Here is a 13428-nt window from a genome sequence, read left to right as displayed (position 1 = left end):
CTTCTAAGGTCTGGTGCTAGGGATTTGTATAGTTATGTTATTACAGAACAAAGTATACTCAAGCTCTTTGGTACTCTGCATGATCAGTACAAGGTGTTTAAAAGGAGACTCACCAGTTAAGATATATAAATATCCCAGGACCTGTTCAGTTCAACACCCTGACACCTCCACAATAAGAGTCAACTAAAAAAAACTATGACTGGCCAAGGCCTGGGATTTTTTCCACCAAGAAGACACTTATGTGACAATAACTTTGCCATGCACACGTCTGATATCTTCCATGGGCAAAATGCAGTGACTCCAGATGGGAACATTCTGCCTAAGAATGCTCTGATTTCTATAGATTCTAATTTGAGTCATATAGATAAAGTGCAAGAGCATCAGTCATGGTGAGCATTACATATTTTTCCCCTTTGATAAAAGGTTGTCAATATTTTAAAAATCAAAGCAAACTTAATGTTGATGTTAATGTGGTAATGTCTTTGTGTTAGTTACAAGACAGCAAATTCTGACATTTACTTAATATTTTAATATTCCACCCAGTGGTGTGAGGTAAGATCTTGCATTAAGTTTGAAGGTTTCCTTAAGAGTGCCCCTGTTTACCTTACAATTATTTACAAGGTTTTTTGAATTTTGGAAAAATTCTAGAAAACGTGTATCAACTTACATCAACTTAAAAATGTGTATCATCATTTACAGCATAGTATAGCAACATGTAGCAACACTGAAGCAGTCATTTCAACTAAAGGCACAAGACAGCCAGGTCTCAGCTTGAGCAGGAATATTTGCCTCTTGCTGACATGACTCAGTCTTGGACTTACTATTTGCTTTTTATCAGAAACACTTACTGGCTTTTGGTTGTTTTTTTTTGTTTTGTTTTTGTTTGTTTTTGTTTTTATTTTATTTTATTTTTTTCCCAACTACAATTTATTAACTCCCTTTGACATTCATTTTAGAAAAGATCTGCATTTAGGTTGAACAGAAAGCATCTAAACAAGCAGGCTACAGACTTGATACCTACAGTTCGTAAATATATGATTTATTTTGTTTTCTTGACTGAAATCTACAGAGTAAGAGAGTTCTGCTGGTTACAGTAATAGCCTAGAACCTGGAAATATATTTAAGTCTAGAGAATCAAATTTTCTATAGATCTTTTGCTACTCTCTCATTTTACATCTCTCTGATGAACTCTTTCTTACTTAAACCCCATGCACATGTGATCGACTTTTCCAGGATGCTAGAAGCTCAGCATCACCTCCCAGTCAAACATAACAGTAAGGTACTTGGCAGTGCAGGTGATAAACTGAAACAAGGAGGAAATAAGGAACGTGCATTCTTTACTTTCAAAGATATTTCAACTTGCTAGGGATTTATTATGTATTCCACCTTCTGAAGACAGCACAGAGATGAGTATGAGTGAAATGCCTACCAGTTCAAATATGTGTTGGGAAAGGTAGACTTGGCTTTCAATTTCTGTGCATGTAGTTTTTTGCAGTGAAGACTATTAAATATTTAAACAATAATTAGATCAGGGACTGCAACTGAAGTTTTCCTCTTCGTATGTGGATGGCAAAACCAGCAATGTATCATGAATATTTTTGTTTCTTCTCTCATTCTTGTTTAATGAATATTCAATCATTCCATATAATCATTCAGTGAGAGTCAGACTGAAAATGCTTTCCATTCCCACTCCCATCTCTACCCTAACCAAGTGGCTAGGGTAACCTCTCCTCTCCAGAATGTGGGAGATAGAGATTTGAATCCTATCAGGCACAAAAAGGCCCTGAAAAAAAATTTATTCTTCTGTCCCAGTTAACTATTCTCACAGTTGTTTTGAAAGATAAAAAGCTGCTGAAGTCCTGGTCAGCTTATTTTGAAAGAAAGGCATAACCCTGCCTGAAATAATGACATTCCAGGCATCTATCTTCAAAGAAAATTCAGAAGTATGATATTTGGAGAGGTGCATTAGGCTAAAAAACAAACAAACAAACAAACAAATATAAAAATTACAGTACATAAAAATGGCAGCTTTAAAATACCTCTCTCCCTGTATAGCATTTTCTATTGCATTTGTCTTGTGACCTTTCTAAATTCACACCTGACTCTCTGTAAATATTTTAAGTGCTATATGTCAAATTTACCTTCTGGATTCAAATGTGACGGCAAGGCACCAAAATTCTTCTGCACTTTCTAATTCAGTTCCCTAGTCTAACACCGTGAGATTAGCATCTTTAGATGAAAAAAGGAAGAGTCACATACAGCAAATAAGGTGCTATGTGAAAGAGGACATTTAAGCACTGGGGAGTGCTCAGCTACTTTGATGAGCAGCCCAGTAGTTACCTAAGATACAAAACTAGAAGCTATCTAGAGTAGTTACCCAAGGTAGGAAATTCAAAAATGTCTTTCATTTGGTTTTCCTTGGACCTTTGGGTTAGGTCTCGGAGCACCTATTTTTCAAAACAGTTCAGGGGTTAGTGGTTCCCCAGCAATTTTTGAAAAGCCTCATAAAACTATTTTATAAACGGTTTTGCTGCTATGGCTGTGTATTCAGTGACACAGTATTTTCTGCACTGTTTGATTTTCTTTTAGTAACAGTTGAATAATATTCTATATTAGTTGGGAACCAAGAGGCAGTATTCAGATGGTCCCAGAGTGTTTATTAGCAGCAGTTACTGAAATACAAAAAATACATCTATATAACATAAGCTTGTGATTAAAATTGAAATACCTAAGATTTGTTGTTTAGGAAAGAAAGTAAATATGAAGAATGTATGCTGCCACTTGTATAGCTCTTTTTCATATAGGAGGCATAACAGGATCCAGCCTAGAAGTAGTATTTTCAAACATGCTTGTGTCATAGTTTGGCAGCACTTGATACAAATTTCAAGGGCATGCTGCTTTTGTATAGTCACTTAATACTTTGCCTTTCCTTTTTTTTTTTTTTTTTTTTGTTCTATGATGCAAATATTTGACAATTATTTCCCATTCATATTTGCAATGTGAGCAGAAATGAAATATGGTACAAAAGATAAAGTGTATAATAGAAAATTAATACAGACAAGTAAAAGAGTTTATAGCAGATGTACAAGTAAAAGATGAAGTGAGGTCAGCAAAAGATAATGAGGACAGTGCAAATTTTAAGGAGAATTACACACTTGATAATTTTGGAAATTATCAACCATCAAGGATCATCTCTGTGTTGCAACGGAGATTCCTGTCCCCAAGTTGGGATACATGCATTAAGATGTCCAAAGGGAAAACAAACAAACAAACAAACAAAAACACGAATAAACAAACCAACCAACCAAACAAAAACAAAACAAGCAAACAAAAATAAGACTAAACAGTATCTTGATCCCAAGGACTGTAACATGTCTTATCTTTATTACCTATACAGTGTAAATTATCCATACATTACTTGTAGATATGATCAGATGATCACTTTTAGTAAAGAAGATGAACACTATTTATTTATTGTAGAGGCTATCTGAAAGGTGTAGGCTTTCTTACTGTAGATAAATAAATTTGTCCTCCTACAATGCAGCTCTAAAGACATGGAATTGTCTTTCAATTATTCTTTATCATTTGCACAACTTCTTTTTAATCCAACCCTACAAATTAATCGAGTGTACACAATAATCTAGGATATCTCCCTTTTGTGCATTATCAAATATATCTTCAGTAACGCTTTGAAATCCTTGGTGAAACTGAATTAAGTAAATAACTCTTGTAGACAAAAGGACAGTGAGGGATGGCATCTCCGTACAAGTGATGTAAAATTACATGCTCCGGGTTATGCAAGGAGAAGAGATAGTACCTGACTCCCTTTCAGCTTTGCTTCCTGCAGGAGTGACCAGGAGCAAAGAGCTGCAAAATAATGCTCTCAATAAATCACCCTGTGGGAATGCGGCTACACACAATGTGTAGATTCACTCATTAAGAAGACCCATTTCTAAATAGGGACAGCACAGAAAATAATCAGTGCCTACACTGGTAATTGGTAAATGTTTTACTACAGCCATTTGATAAGTAAAAGCTAAACAAAGATGAAGGAGATAAAGGCAACAACAACAACAACAAAAACACTATCATTTTCCCACACCAAGAAGAACCTAATTAGAGCCATATGTAGGCAGCTGCGTACTTCTTACTTCAACAATAAATTACACTGCCAGATTTCCTGTCTTACAGAAACCCTTGACCAATTCTGGTCTTGCACATCCTTGTAACCCAATCTAGTTCTTGGAGCCCAAAGCACGCTACAAGGGAAGGAGGAAAAAACATAAATAGAAATGATGCACTATCAACGAATAAGAAATCCTAGTCTTTTCACATTAAAGATAACTGTGAAAATCTGCTAACATAAAATTAATTATATCCCTAATCAAAATAAAAGAATGAAACCTCCACCCAGACTACAGACATTGGAAGAGATAAAAGCCTACCTCCAGAATATCTATCAGGACATTCTCTTCCGGTTGCTTTGTGCTCCGGACGTTCTCCAGCAGGATGGAGTAGTAAACACCTTGTGGGTCAGACTGGTACAGGTTGTATGTGTCTGTCTGGTACCATTCCTGAACAGCCACAAATACCTGGTTTTCATCTGTGCTGATTATCTGTAAATCCTGTAGAAAAAAAAAAAATTAATATATATATATATATAGAGAGAGAGAGAGAGAAATTACTCACTTTTTCATCATTTCTACAAAAAAAAATAATAAGCCTACAAGAAGAGCTGAATACCAGAAGGAGTGGAGGGAGTGTGGGGGGTGGTAAAATGCACCTGAATGCTAGGTGACAGTAATCTCCCAGTCTAGTACTAATCAGCACACTGCATCCCACCACTCCAGGGTGGTCAGGTACTGCCTTCTGGATAGAGGTTATCAGAGATAGTACAAACCAGCTTAGTGAAGACCAAAAATCACGATTGCGTGAAAGCTGCAATCTGCTTTGTCTTTTACATAATTGAATAAAAATCATACTTACTGGGTTTCAACATTAAAAAAAAAAAAAAAAAAAAAGCTACCAAATCTAGCAACATCATTTAGGTCCATGGGGGAGAAAGAAAAGTGAATGATTTTCCAAGCTCTGGATGACAACTGATAGAAAACCTGTATGATTCATAACACCATACACAAAGCTAACCTAAAAAAATAATCATCAGATACTCAAATAATTAAGAACTATTTCATCCAGGACAATGCATAATATAGCACAAAGACAATCTGATACAGTTTCCAGCAGTCACACAGAGGAAGGATTATGTATTATGCACACAGCTGATGTATATTATAGTCTGTAATGTTAACCTATTGACCAATGTAGAAAGATTCAGTCAAATATTCAACAGTAATAACATGAGAGTCAACATTCTACATTCATTTCTCAAGAATTTCAGGCATGGATATTGCAACAGCTTTCTTTTAGTTTCTCCATCTCCTCCACTCCAAACTTCTTAGACATAAAAAAACTACACAGCCGGGGGAAAATAATTTAACACTAACATTAAACAGAAGAAATAAATCAGGAAGTGGCATCAATGAACTAAGCTTAACAAACACGAAAAGGAGTTTGTAATTGAAAATTGCAGCCAAAAGGCAGATGTTGGGGCTACACATTAAATGACTTCCAGTCATAGAGATAGAAAACTTGTAAACTCTTCATAACCTTCTTGATATTATGTATACAGTTCTGGCCACTTTATTACCGAAAAAATCACTGAAGTGATGGAGTGAATAGGAAATAAAGCTACCAAAACTGTTAAGAGAACATGAGTGGGGAAAAAAAAAATCAGCTTTTTTTAAAAAAATAACAATACTTCACAGAACTCTTTCCTATAGAGAAATAAAACTAAGTCTGTAAGAATCAAGTTTAAACTACAGAAAATGTGAGCATGTGCAACGCTGAATACTTGGCAGAGCATGGCAGTCACACTTCAGGCAAGATGCACGATGTGATTGAGAAACTTAGGCCTCAAAAAAGGCATTAATAGAAACAAAAGAGTACATTGGAAAGATTTTAACATGAACAAAAGATGGTTACTTACTAACTAACCATGCAGTTAAAGTGGTTTTTTTTTTTTTGTTGTTGTTGTTGTTTTTACATATCTGACATCTCAACACAAAAGAACCTAACTGCAGTTTTCTATCAATGACAGCTCCCAGAGCTGTTTTCAAAGTCCTTCATGTTGAACTTTGTACTAAGGTAGATTTTTGTTCAACGTTCCATTAGTGGATCTCTTTTTATCTTATACTCAAAAATTACTCAGAAGCAGGGAGTCTGGCAGAACTTTTGATTCTTTCCATCTGAAAGTTACTAAATAGTAACTGTTCTGATGCAAGAACGCCAGCAAAACACTTCAACTGATCCCAATGGGTTCTTTAAAAAGCCTCTTATATGTACACAGTGCTTCATCTCCTGTCTTAAACTACATCTAGTATTGAAGTCACCTTTTCTTTTACAGTGTGAGAAAAGTTGCCCTGATTACCCAATAAGTAGACAGAAGTGAAGCAGACTCAAACAAAAGAGTGAGAAATACAGTACTTTTCTTCTTTTTTCTACGTGTAAACCTCTAAAAAAACCCCTTACTCTTCTGTGATGCCAGGGCTTGCAGCAAAATTATCATTTACTTTATTTTGTAATTAAAATAACACATCTATACAGCCCCATAAACAAATGCAGAACTCTACTGAATGCCGAAAAGGCCCCTTCCTTGCCCCAGGTACACGTGTGGTGGCAGTAGCTGCACGGGTGGCACTTGCTGGCAGAGGGGATAGCAGACGGGACAGGCTCATTTGCAGTTCTCATCCCTCAGGCTGTCGTAGGAGCTGCAGAGCCAGTGGAAGCAATACACGAAAAGCCAAAATGTGTGGTGCTGAACGGAAAGATTAATTTTGGAAAGACTGGAGAGATTGGGTGAAAGCAGGGTTAGACTGGATTATTTTACTGGAACAAATGGAATTTATTTCTCTTTTGGCTGTGACTGTTATCAAGAAAGAGGCCCATACACTTAGCCTTTTTGATGGTATTTTTTTCTGAGGCAAGAACTTATAAGATCCTGGTTTTAGCAAGTGAAATCACCTTTTCGCTTCCTTGAAGTTTGCTCCTTTCACTTAGCATTTACGCTTTCAGATTTCCAGTTCTACTGAAAGGTAGAAATTTCTACTGGAAATTTCCAGTTTCACTGCTATTTCTTTTCACAGTGATTTCTTTTTCCCCAGGAAGCAAAACAGTCCTTCAGTTATACTACCTTGCACTAATCCTGCACAGCACTTTCTGCCCACAGTTATGACATAATCCCCTGTGAAAATTAATTGACAAAGTAAGGAGAACTGCAAATTTCATGACTGATTCTTAAATATCCTTTAAAATTACACAGACTGTTTAAAATGTAGCCGGAAGAAATCTATACTGTCTCTCTTTTACTATTCCTATTGCTGTAAAATTTAATTTAAAAAGAAGAAGAAAAAAATGATTAAGGAATACAACAGGTCTTCAGTGTGCCAAGTCCAACCCATCAGCCCAACTGCCCACTGTTCAACAGAGTATAAGCTCATGTCAATGGGATGTCAGCAAATATTGCTAGACATAAATTACTGCCACTAAAGAGTTAACTAGTAGGGACATCTGAAAAAGAGGAAATATCTTGATTCAGGGAATGCAAGTTTTTATTGCTCTACCTAATTCATGGCCACAGATACTGCCTTAGGCTGTAATCTCAGCAGATCCTATAAGGAAAGCATTCGTTCTGTGATGATTTCATGCTTGGACTGTTGCAATTGCCTTCTTGCTGGACACTGTGTTTTCTCTGCACATTCTGCAGGCTATTCAAAGTCCTGCTGATCATGTAATTTTCCTGTAATTGTGCTATTCACACGTGATTTATTCAAATTCATTTATAAAGATCTTCTTTACTGATGTTACAGCACTTCAGCATTTGAAACATTTCTGATTTTTGTTTATCTCCAACCTGCTTTTTTTTTTTATATATACATTAAATATTTGAGATCTTGTGCTTTCCTTTCATTTCCATGCTCAAATGAGAGTCTGTGCTCTTTTAGGTGTCCCCATGCAGAATCCTTCTCCAGGTTTGTCATACCACTGTGTTACTTCCTCTATGGCATGTCCATTACTCCGTGGACATCCTTTCTCCCATTCTATTTACCACTTTCCTTTTGCTCAGTCCAGTTTGTCAGCTCTTCTGATCTTCCATGTCTTGCTCACCCAAACATCCATGCTTTCAGCATTCCCACTTCTCTCCATCTCTTTTTATACTTTTTTAAAGCTCAGCAATAGTAATTTGTATGAGAAATACACTGTCCCTTCCAAATACAAAATTCCTAAGGCCAGCCAGCCAACTTTCTTTCTGCTTTATCTCATCTTTTTAGGTTATAAACTCTTGTGCTGCTCTTAGAATACTCACGATACTGCTAGTTGTACTATCCCAAACACCATGAGACTTCTTGTTTCTGTTTGCTAAGGTGCTTCTTGTGCAGTATGTTCTGCAAATTCCATTGCCATAATGTTTCCTTCATCTTCCTCTCTTTAACATATAATGTAATACCACAGAAAGCACAGATATATGTATCTTCATCTCTAAAAATCTGTGGAACTACTTATAGGTCCAAAACAGTGGCCAGAGCCAGAGATAGGTTTACAGTGCGACCAAAGAAGCCTACAAAGTGATCCAAAATCCACTACTCAGTCGGGTCCACATAGTTGTTTCTCTATGGATGGATGAAAGTAGACATAAAACATCCTTCAAATAATGTAAACAGCCATCCCGAGGAACACAGAATAAATTGTATTCTGTGTCTACCTGGAGTTAAGCAGTGAGTATAAATCACAGCTAAGGAGATTTAGGTTAGGCATCAGAAAATTCTTCCATAGTAGGGCCTGGTCATAAACACAGGATAAATTGTTCAGGAAGGTAAAGAACTCTTCATCCCTGGAAGCTAGTAAGAGTAGATTAGACAAGGAACTGTCAGGATTGGTTTAGATGATCATGCTTTGGAAGAGGACCTCTCAAGATCCTTTCTATGTCTATTGTCTATGATTCTGTGAAAATGGGGAAAAATAAAAACACACCTTACTGAGATTACTTGAAATGTTGCACATACTAATAGGAACATCATTAAAAAAGACAATGTCTGTTTTTTATTTTGTCCAAAAGCAGAAACAGTTAAGAGTCAGGGGTTTTTACAGCTGAGGGTAGGAGGAATGCAAGAAGTTTAGAGGAGGAAGGGAAGAGAAACGGTTTGTTTTCACTGTATACAGCCCCGTACCATCTACATTTAGTAACTCAACTGCCTTTAAAACTAAACTGCTAATACCTTCTAGAATTTTATATTCAAGAAACACTCAATATGGTTTACTATGTTACTAACTGCTGAGAAAACCTGCACTTATTACTGTGCTAAGAAAACCTGTGACACAAATAAATAGGATTACACCCTGAAGACGGAAGGATATAAAAGATGACAAGGATCATAGAGCAAGCCAGTGCTCCTTTGTGTAAAATGTGCTGATGACATAGGAAATGTCATCAAATGGAAACACTGCAGGCAGGATTCAGAATAGGCTGTATAGTGCTACATAGACAGGACTGTGGCACTTTAGTCACCAAGGAAGGTTCAAAAATAAACTCAAAATTCTCATTTTTCAAATCTTATAATTCTTAATCCAATGTCAAAATTCCACCCCTTGCCCTGCAAATGGTTAATGCTTAGACTGGGGTACACTTTAACCTGAACAAGTGAAAAATTAAACAGAGAATCATAAGGAGTAAATTTATCACAAGTGCAACAGATGTAAGCACTCAAAACTCTGTGGTCTCAGCCTTGACCTCCAGATGCACCACATTTATACCCCTGTAATCTCTTAAGTACAATCAAGGTAACTGGATGGCACATATCCCAAAGATAATCTCCCTAATCTTCCTTGCCTGGCTGAGTAAAACGGTGCAAGGAGAGAAATCAATAACAAGCTATGCTGTGAAGAAAAGAAGAGTTCCTTGAATCCACCTTAAAGGGATTTGTGTGACTTGGGAGCCATTCAGAGTGGCGGCTGCTACAGCACAGGTTCACTTGCTGGTGCCATGACACCTCCCAGGAAAGGAATAACCCTACTGCTTCAAATATCACCACTATCTGTATTTCTAACACTAGGTGTTAATCAAATTAAAAGAAAATATGGAGTTGGTAAAAAGCAGGTATAGGAAATTCATACTACCATGAATACATTAAAGACATTCACTTATGTCTAAGGTAATGAGATTTCTTTTTCTTCTTTTATTTTTATTTGTTCCGTGTACTCTCTTTTATCTTGATTACCTAAAAAATTTCATTTTAATGCTTATTTCATAAGATAGAAAAGACATACAGAGATCAAGATAGATGAAATAAGCTTTTTCCACATCATATCTTTTCAGAACTAAATATTTTACTTTCTGAATTGCAGTAGGATACAACAGACAATATAGTTGCTCCATCATTGAGTTTTTGTAACTGGCATGAACAAATGCAGAATCAATGAATGCCTTGTATCAGTTGATAAAAGGAGATCATTATCAATGGAGTTTATTTACCAGTGCTAGCAAAGGGACTCAGAATAATTAAATTGTTCCAAACTGCAACAGTAAAACTAACATGACTTGCAGCAAATTTCTTGGTTTGGTCAAGATTTTTTAAGACATTTTTCACTTAAACTGAAGAATGAAATAGTTCCCAGTTTTACTGTTAATCACATTAGGGAATAACTTAACATCCCAAATAAGAACCAGAAACCAACACAATTCTCTTCAAATTCACGCTGTTCCCGGCAAGGGCAATCATTGCTGCAGGACCTTTTGTGCAATACAAGGGTGATGACGGATGGGGCTACACCCTGCTCCCCTTAGCAGAACTGCTCTACCAGTGGGAGCTGCTGAAACCCTGCTCTGGGCTGAAAGCAACCCAACAGGGATTGCTGCATATACCTAGCAGATCTGGGTCCCCTGGAACACATTTGCATGGACAGGCAGCCATCTAACAACACGAATGCAATCCTGCTACTCTTGGTTTGATTTTGGTATTTGCTTCCTATGAGTTACTCGCTTCTGATCTAGCTTTAGCAGCAGAGAACAAGAAATCTTGGTAAAACAGAATACAGTTTAAAGCCAACGCAGTTTTAAATCGATAGCTCCAAATTTCCTCTCCTGTTCTGGGGAGCATAGAGGCAGCCTTTGATGCTGACCACACCAACCTGTGACCATTCTGTCTGGCAGCAGTTGGAACATGACTCCTGCCAAGTACAGGAGACAGATGTGTGATTTGACATATGTCACTATCAAACATGCTACAGAAAATCTCTCAACAGCAGGGAAAAGAGCTAAAAAAACCACCCTGAATTCTGCTCTTTAGGTGGCCCCCAACAGCTCTGTTCTGTACATACATGTAGCTATGATGTGTTACAAAAAGTCAATCTAAAGTGCACTGTAGAGCTGGAGCCTAAAAGAAACAACAAATAAAATGAAGCTTAGAACTTGCAAAGATTGGCTGGAAGCTGCTTTTATCAGCCTTCGACTCACGAGTAAGGACGCCTTGAGATACATCCTTTTAATCCTTTTCTGTATTTTTACTTTGAGGCTATATTTCGACAAATACAAACACAAATGCAAATACAATTAAAAAATGATTTTTTTTTTTTTTTACAGATTTACAACATCTACATATCGAAACAAAAACATGAGACATCAACAATATTTTTAATTACTCAATTTGAAAGCGCTCATTCTACCTCCACATTTAAAATCACTGTGAAATGCATCTGTGCTGCAAAAAAGGAATATCTGAAGAGCCCAGCGCTATTCCCTCAGGCTAGAGCCTGGGGCTCTCCTGATGTTGTCAGACAGATTCTTGACCAGCCTGCAGTATCTTCTGACAGTTTTTCCTTCCCTGTACACAACCACTGCTCCATCCAGATTTTTTGAAGCTTCATTCCATTCTTTTGAGAAAAAGGACATATAGCCTATTTCAGTCCTGCTCCATATCTGGGTTAGGCAGAATCTAATACTGAAAAACCCTGAAACTCAGTTCTTTGAAAAGCTATAGTTTTTAATCAAACTTTAAAATTTTTCTTTTTAAAAAATATTTCATTTTCTTTATCTCCTACCACCATAAAAGTAGCAGCTTCACTGCCATGTCCTAGATGTACTGTGTATATGTCAGTGTCTTTGCTGATATTCTGCTTGTTTGCAAAAGTTCACCAGTAATTTACTGATATTTATCTTTTCCTTCTGTTCAAATTAAACTGAAACATACATTTCTACTGCAGTCTGATGGTTCCCACTGAAATTTAGTGGGATGAAAAATTTCAGAGCTGTGTTCTTATTTTGTGTAGTATCTAAAATATCTGCTATAACATAAAGATAGCAAATCACTTTTAAAAAAATGGATCTTTTACAGAAGGCATTAAAATCACTCACATCTACTGCTGTTTTAATGGATGTCTGGCTTCCAGGCCCTCTTAGTGAAATTCTCAGCTCTGCCGTGTGCAGACACCAAAGCAAGTTCTCTTGGAGGCGTCATCAAAATGTTAAAAGGATACAGTTTATTTCGTTCCACTCATCGGGCACTGTCTCAACTAGGAACAACACAAAAACACCCTTTTCCAAATGACGCACTCATCCTGTTCCTAGCTAGCTATTGACTCTATCCAAAATGAAACCATTAGCTTCTAATTTATTTATTCAGTCAAGCCTGGAGTTAATCTGCTTAGAAGTTAAAAGACAAATAAACAAAACCCACATTTTCCAAGAATTAAAGAATTCAGCATGCAGCACTATTTCAAACAATCCAGACAACATACAACAGAAAGACCAGTGAGTTATGACTGACACTGAATATGTCAGAAATGCACTCAGTAAGATCATATGCCTAGTAAACTAAGCATCCTTTTCACATGGACTTTAAGGCTAAAAGTGATTATTAGATCCCTTAGTTTTCTCTCTTCACTTTCTTTCCAACCAGAGAATTTCCAACTATTATTTCTGTACAACTTACAAAGCGCAGACAGAGCAAATAACTTATGTATGGTTAGAGCAAATCCCCCAGAAAAGCACTCAATTATGATTTGAAAACTTCAAAACCTAGAATATCTGTCACTTTCCTTGGCACCTTTTCAAATAATTAATCACCAACACTATTAAGAAGCTCAGCTGAGTTTCTAATTTGAATCAGACTTTCTTCAGTTCCCATCTATGGGTTTCTCTCTCTACAAAAGCACTTTTAAGACTCTTAAGTATTTTCTCCCCACAAGGAGACTTCTTTACTATAATCAAATTGCTTCTTGACCTTCCTTTTCGAAAAACAAATTATACTTTTCTTAAGGCTATTTTTCACTGCACTGATCTTGTTTGTAGGGTGGCCCCACAAACACTACAGAGGTCAC

The 13428-nt window shown here is 36.7% G+C and overlaps 1 protein-coding gene across 10 annotated transcripts in view; it reads right to left on the bottom strand.

The window, feature by feature from the left end:
• SORCS2 (sortilin related VPS10 domain containing receptor 2) overlaps positions 1–13428 on the bottom strand; it is a 549388-nt gene that overhangs the window by 79381 nt on the left and 456579 nt on the right. For all 10 annotated transcript variants that reach the window (XM_040556897.1, XM_040556900.1, XM_040556902.1 and 7 more), the window contains one exon: positions 4446–4625. In XM_040556897.1, coding sequence (XP_040412831.1) covers positions 4446–4625 — 180 coding nt within the window. The remainder of the gene's footprint in view (positions 1–4445; positions 4626–13428) is intronic.

This window comes from Cygnus olor, chromosome 4, assembly GCF_009769625.2.
Source record: "Cygnus olor isolate bCygOlo1 chromosome 4, bCygOlo1.pri.v2, whole genome shotgun sequence".
NCBI lineage: Eukaryota > Metazoa > Chordata > Aves > Anseriformes > Anatidae > Cygnus > Cygnus olor.
Note: the sequence above shows the minus strand (reverse complement) of the source record. Positions and strands in the feature narration are given on the sequence as shown.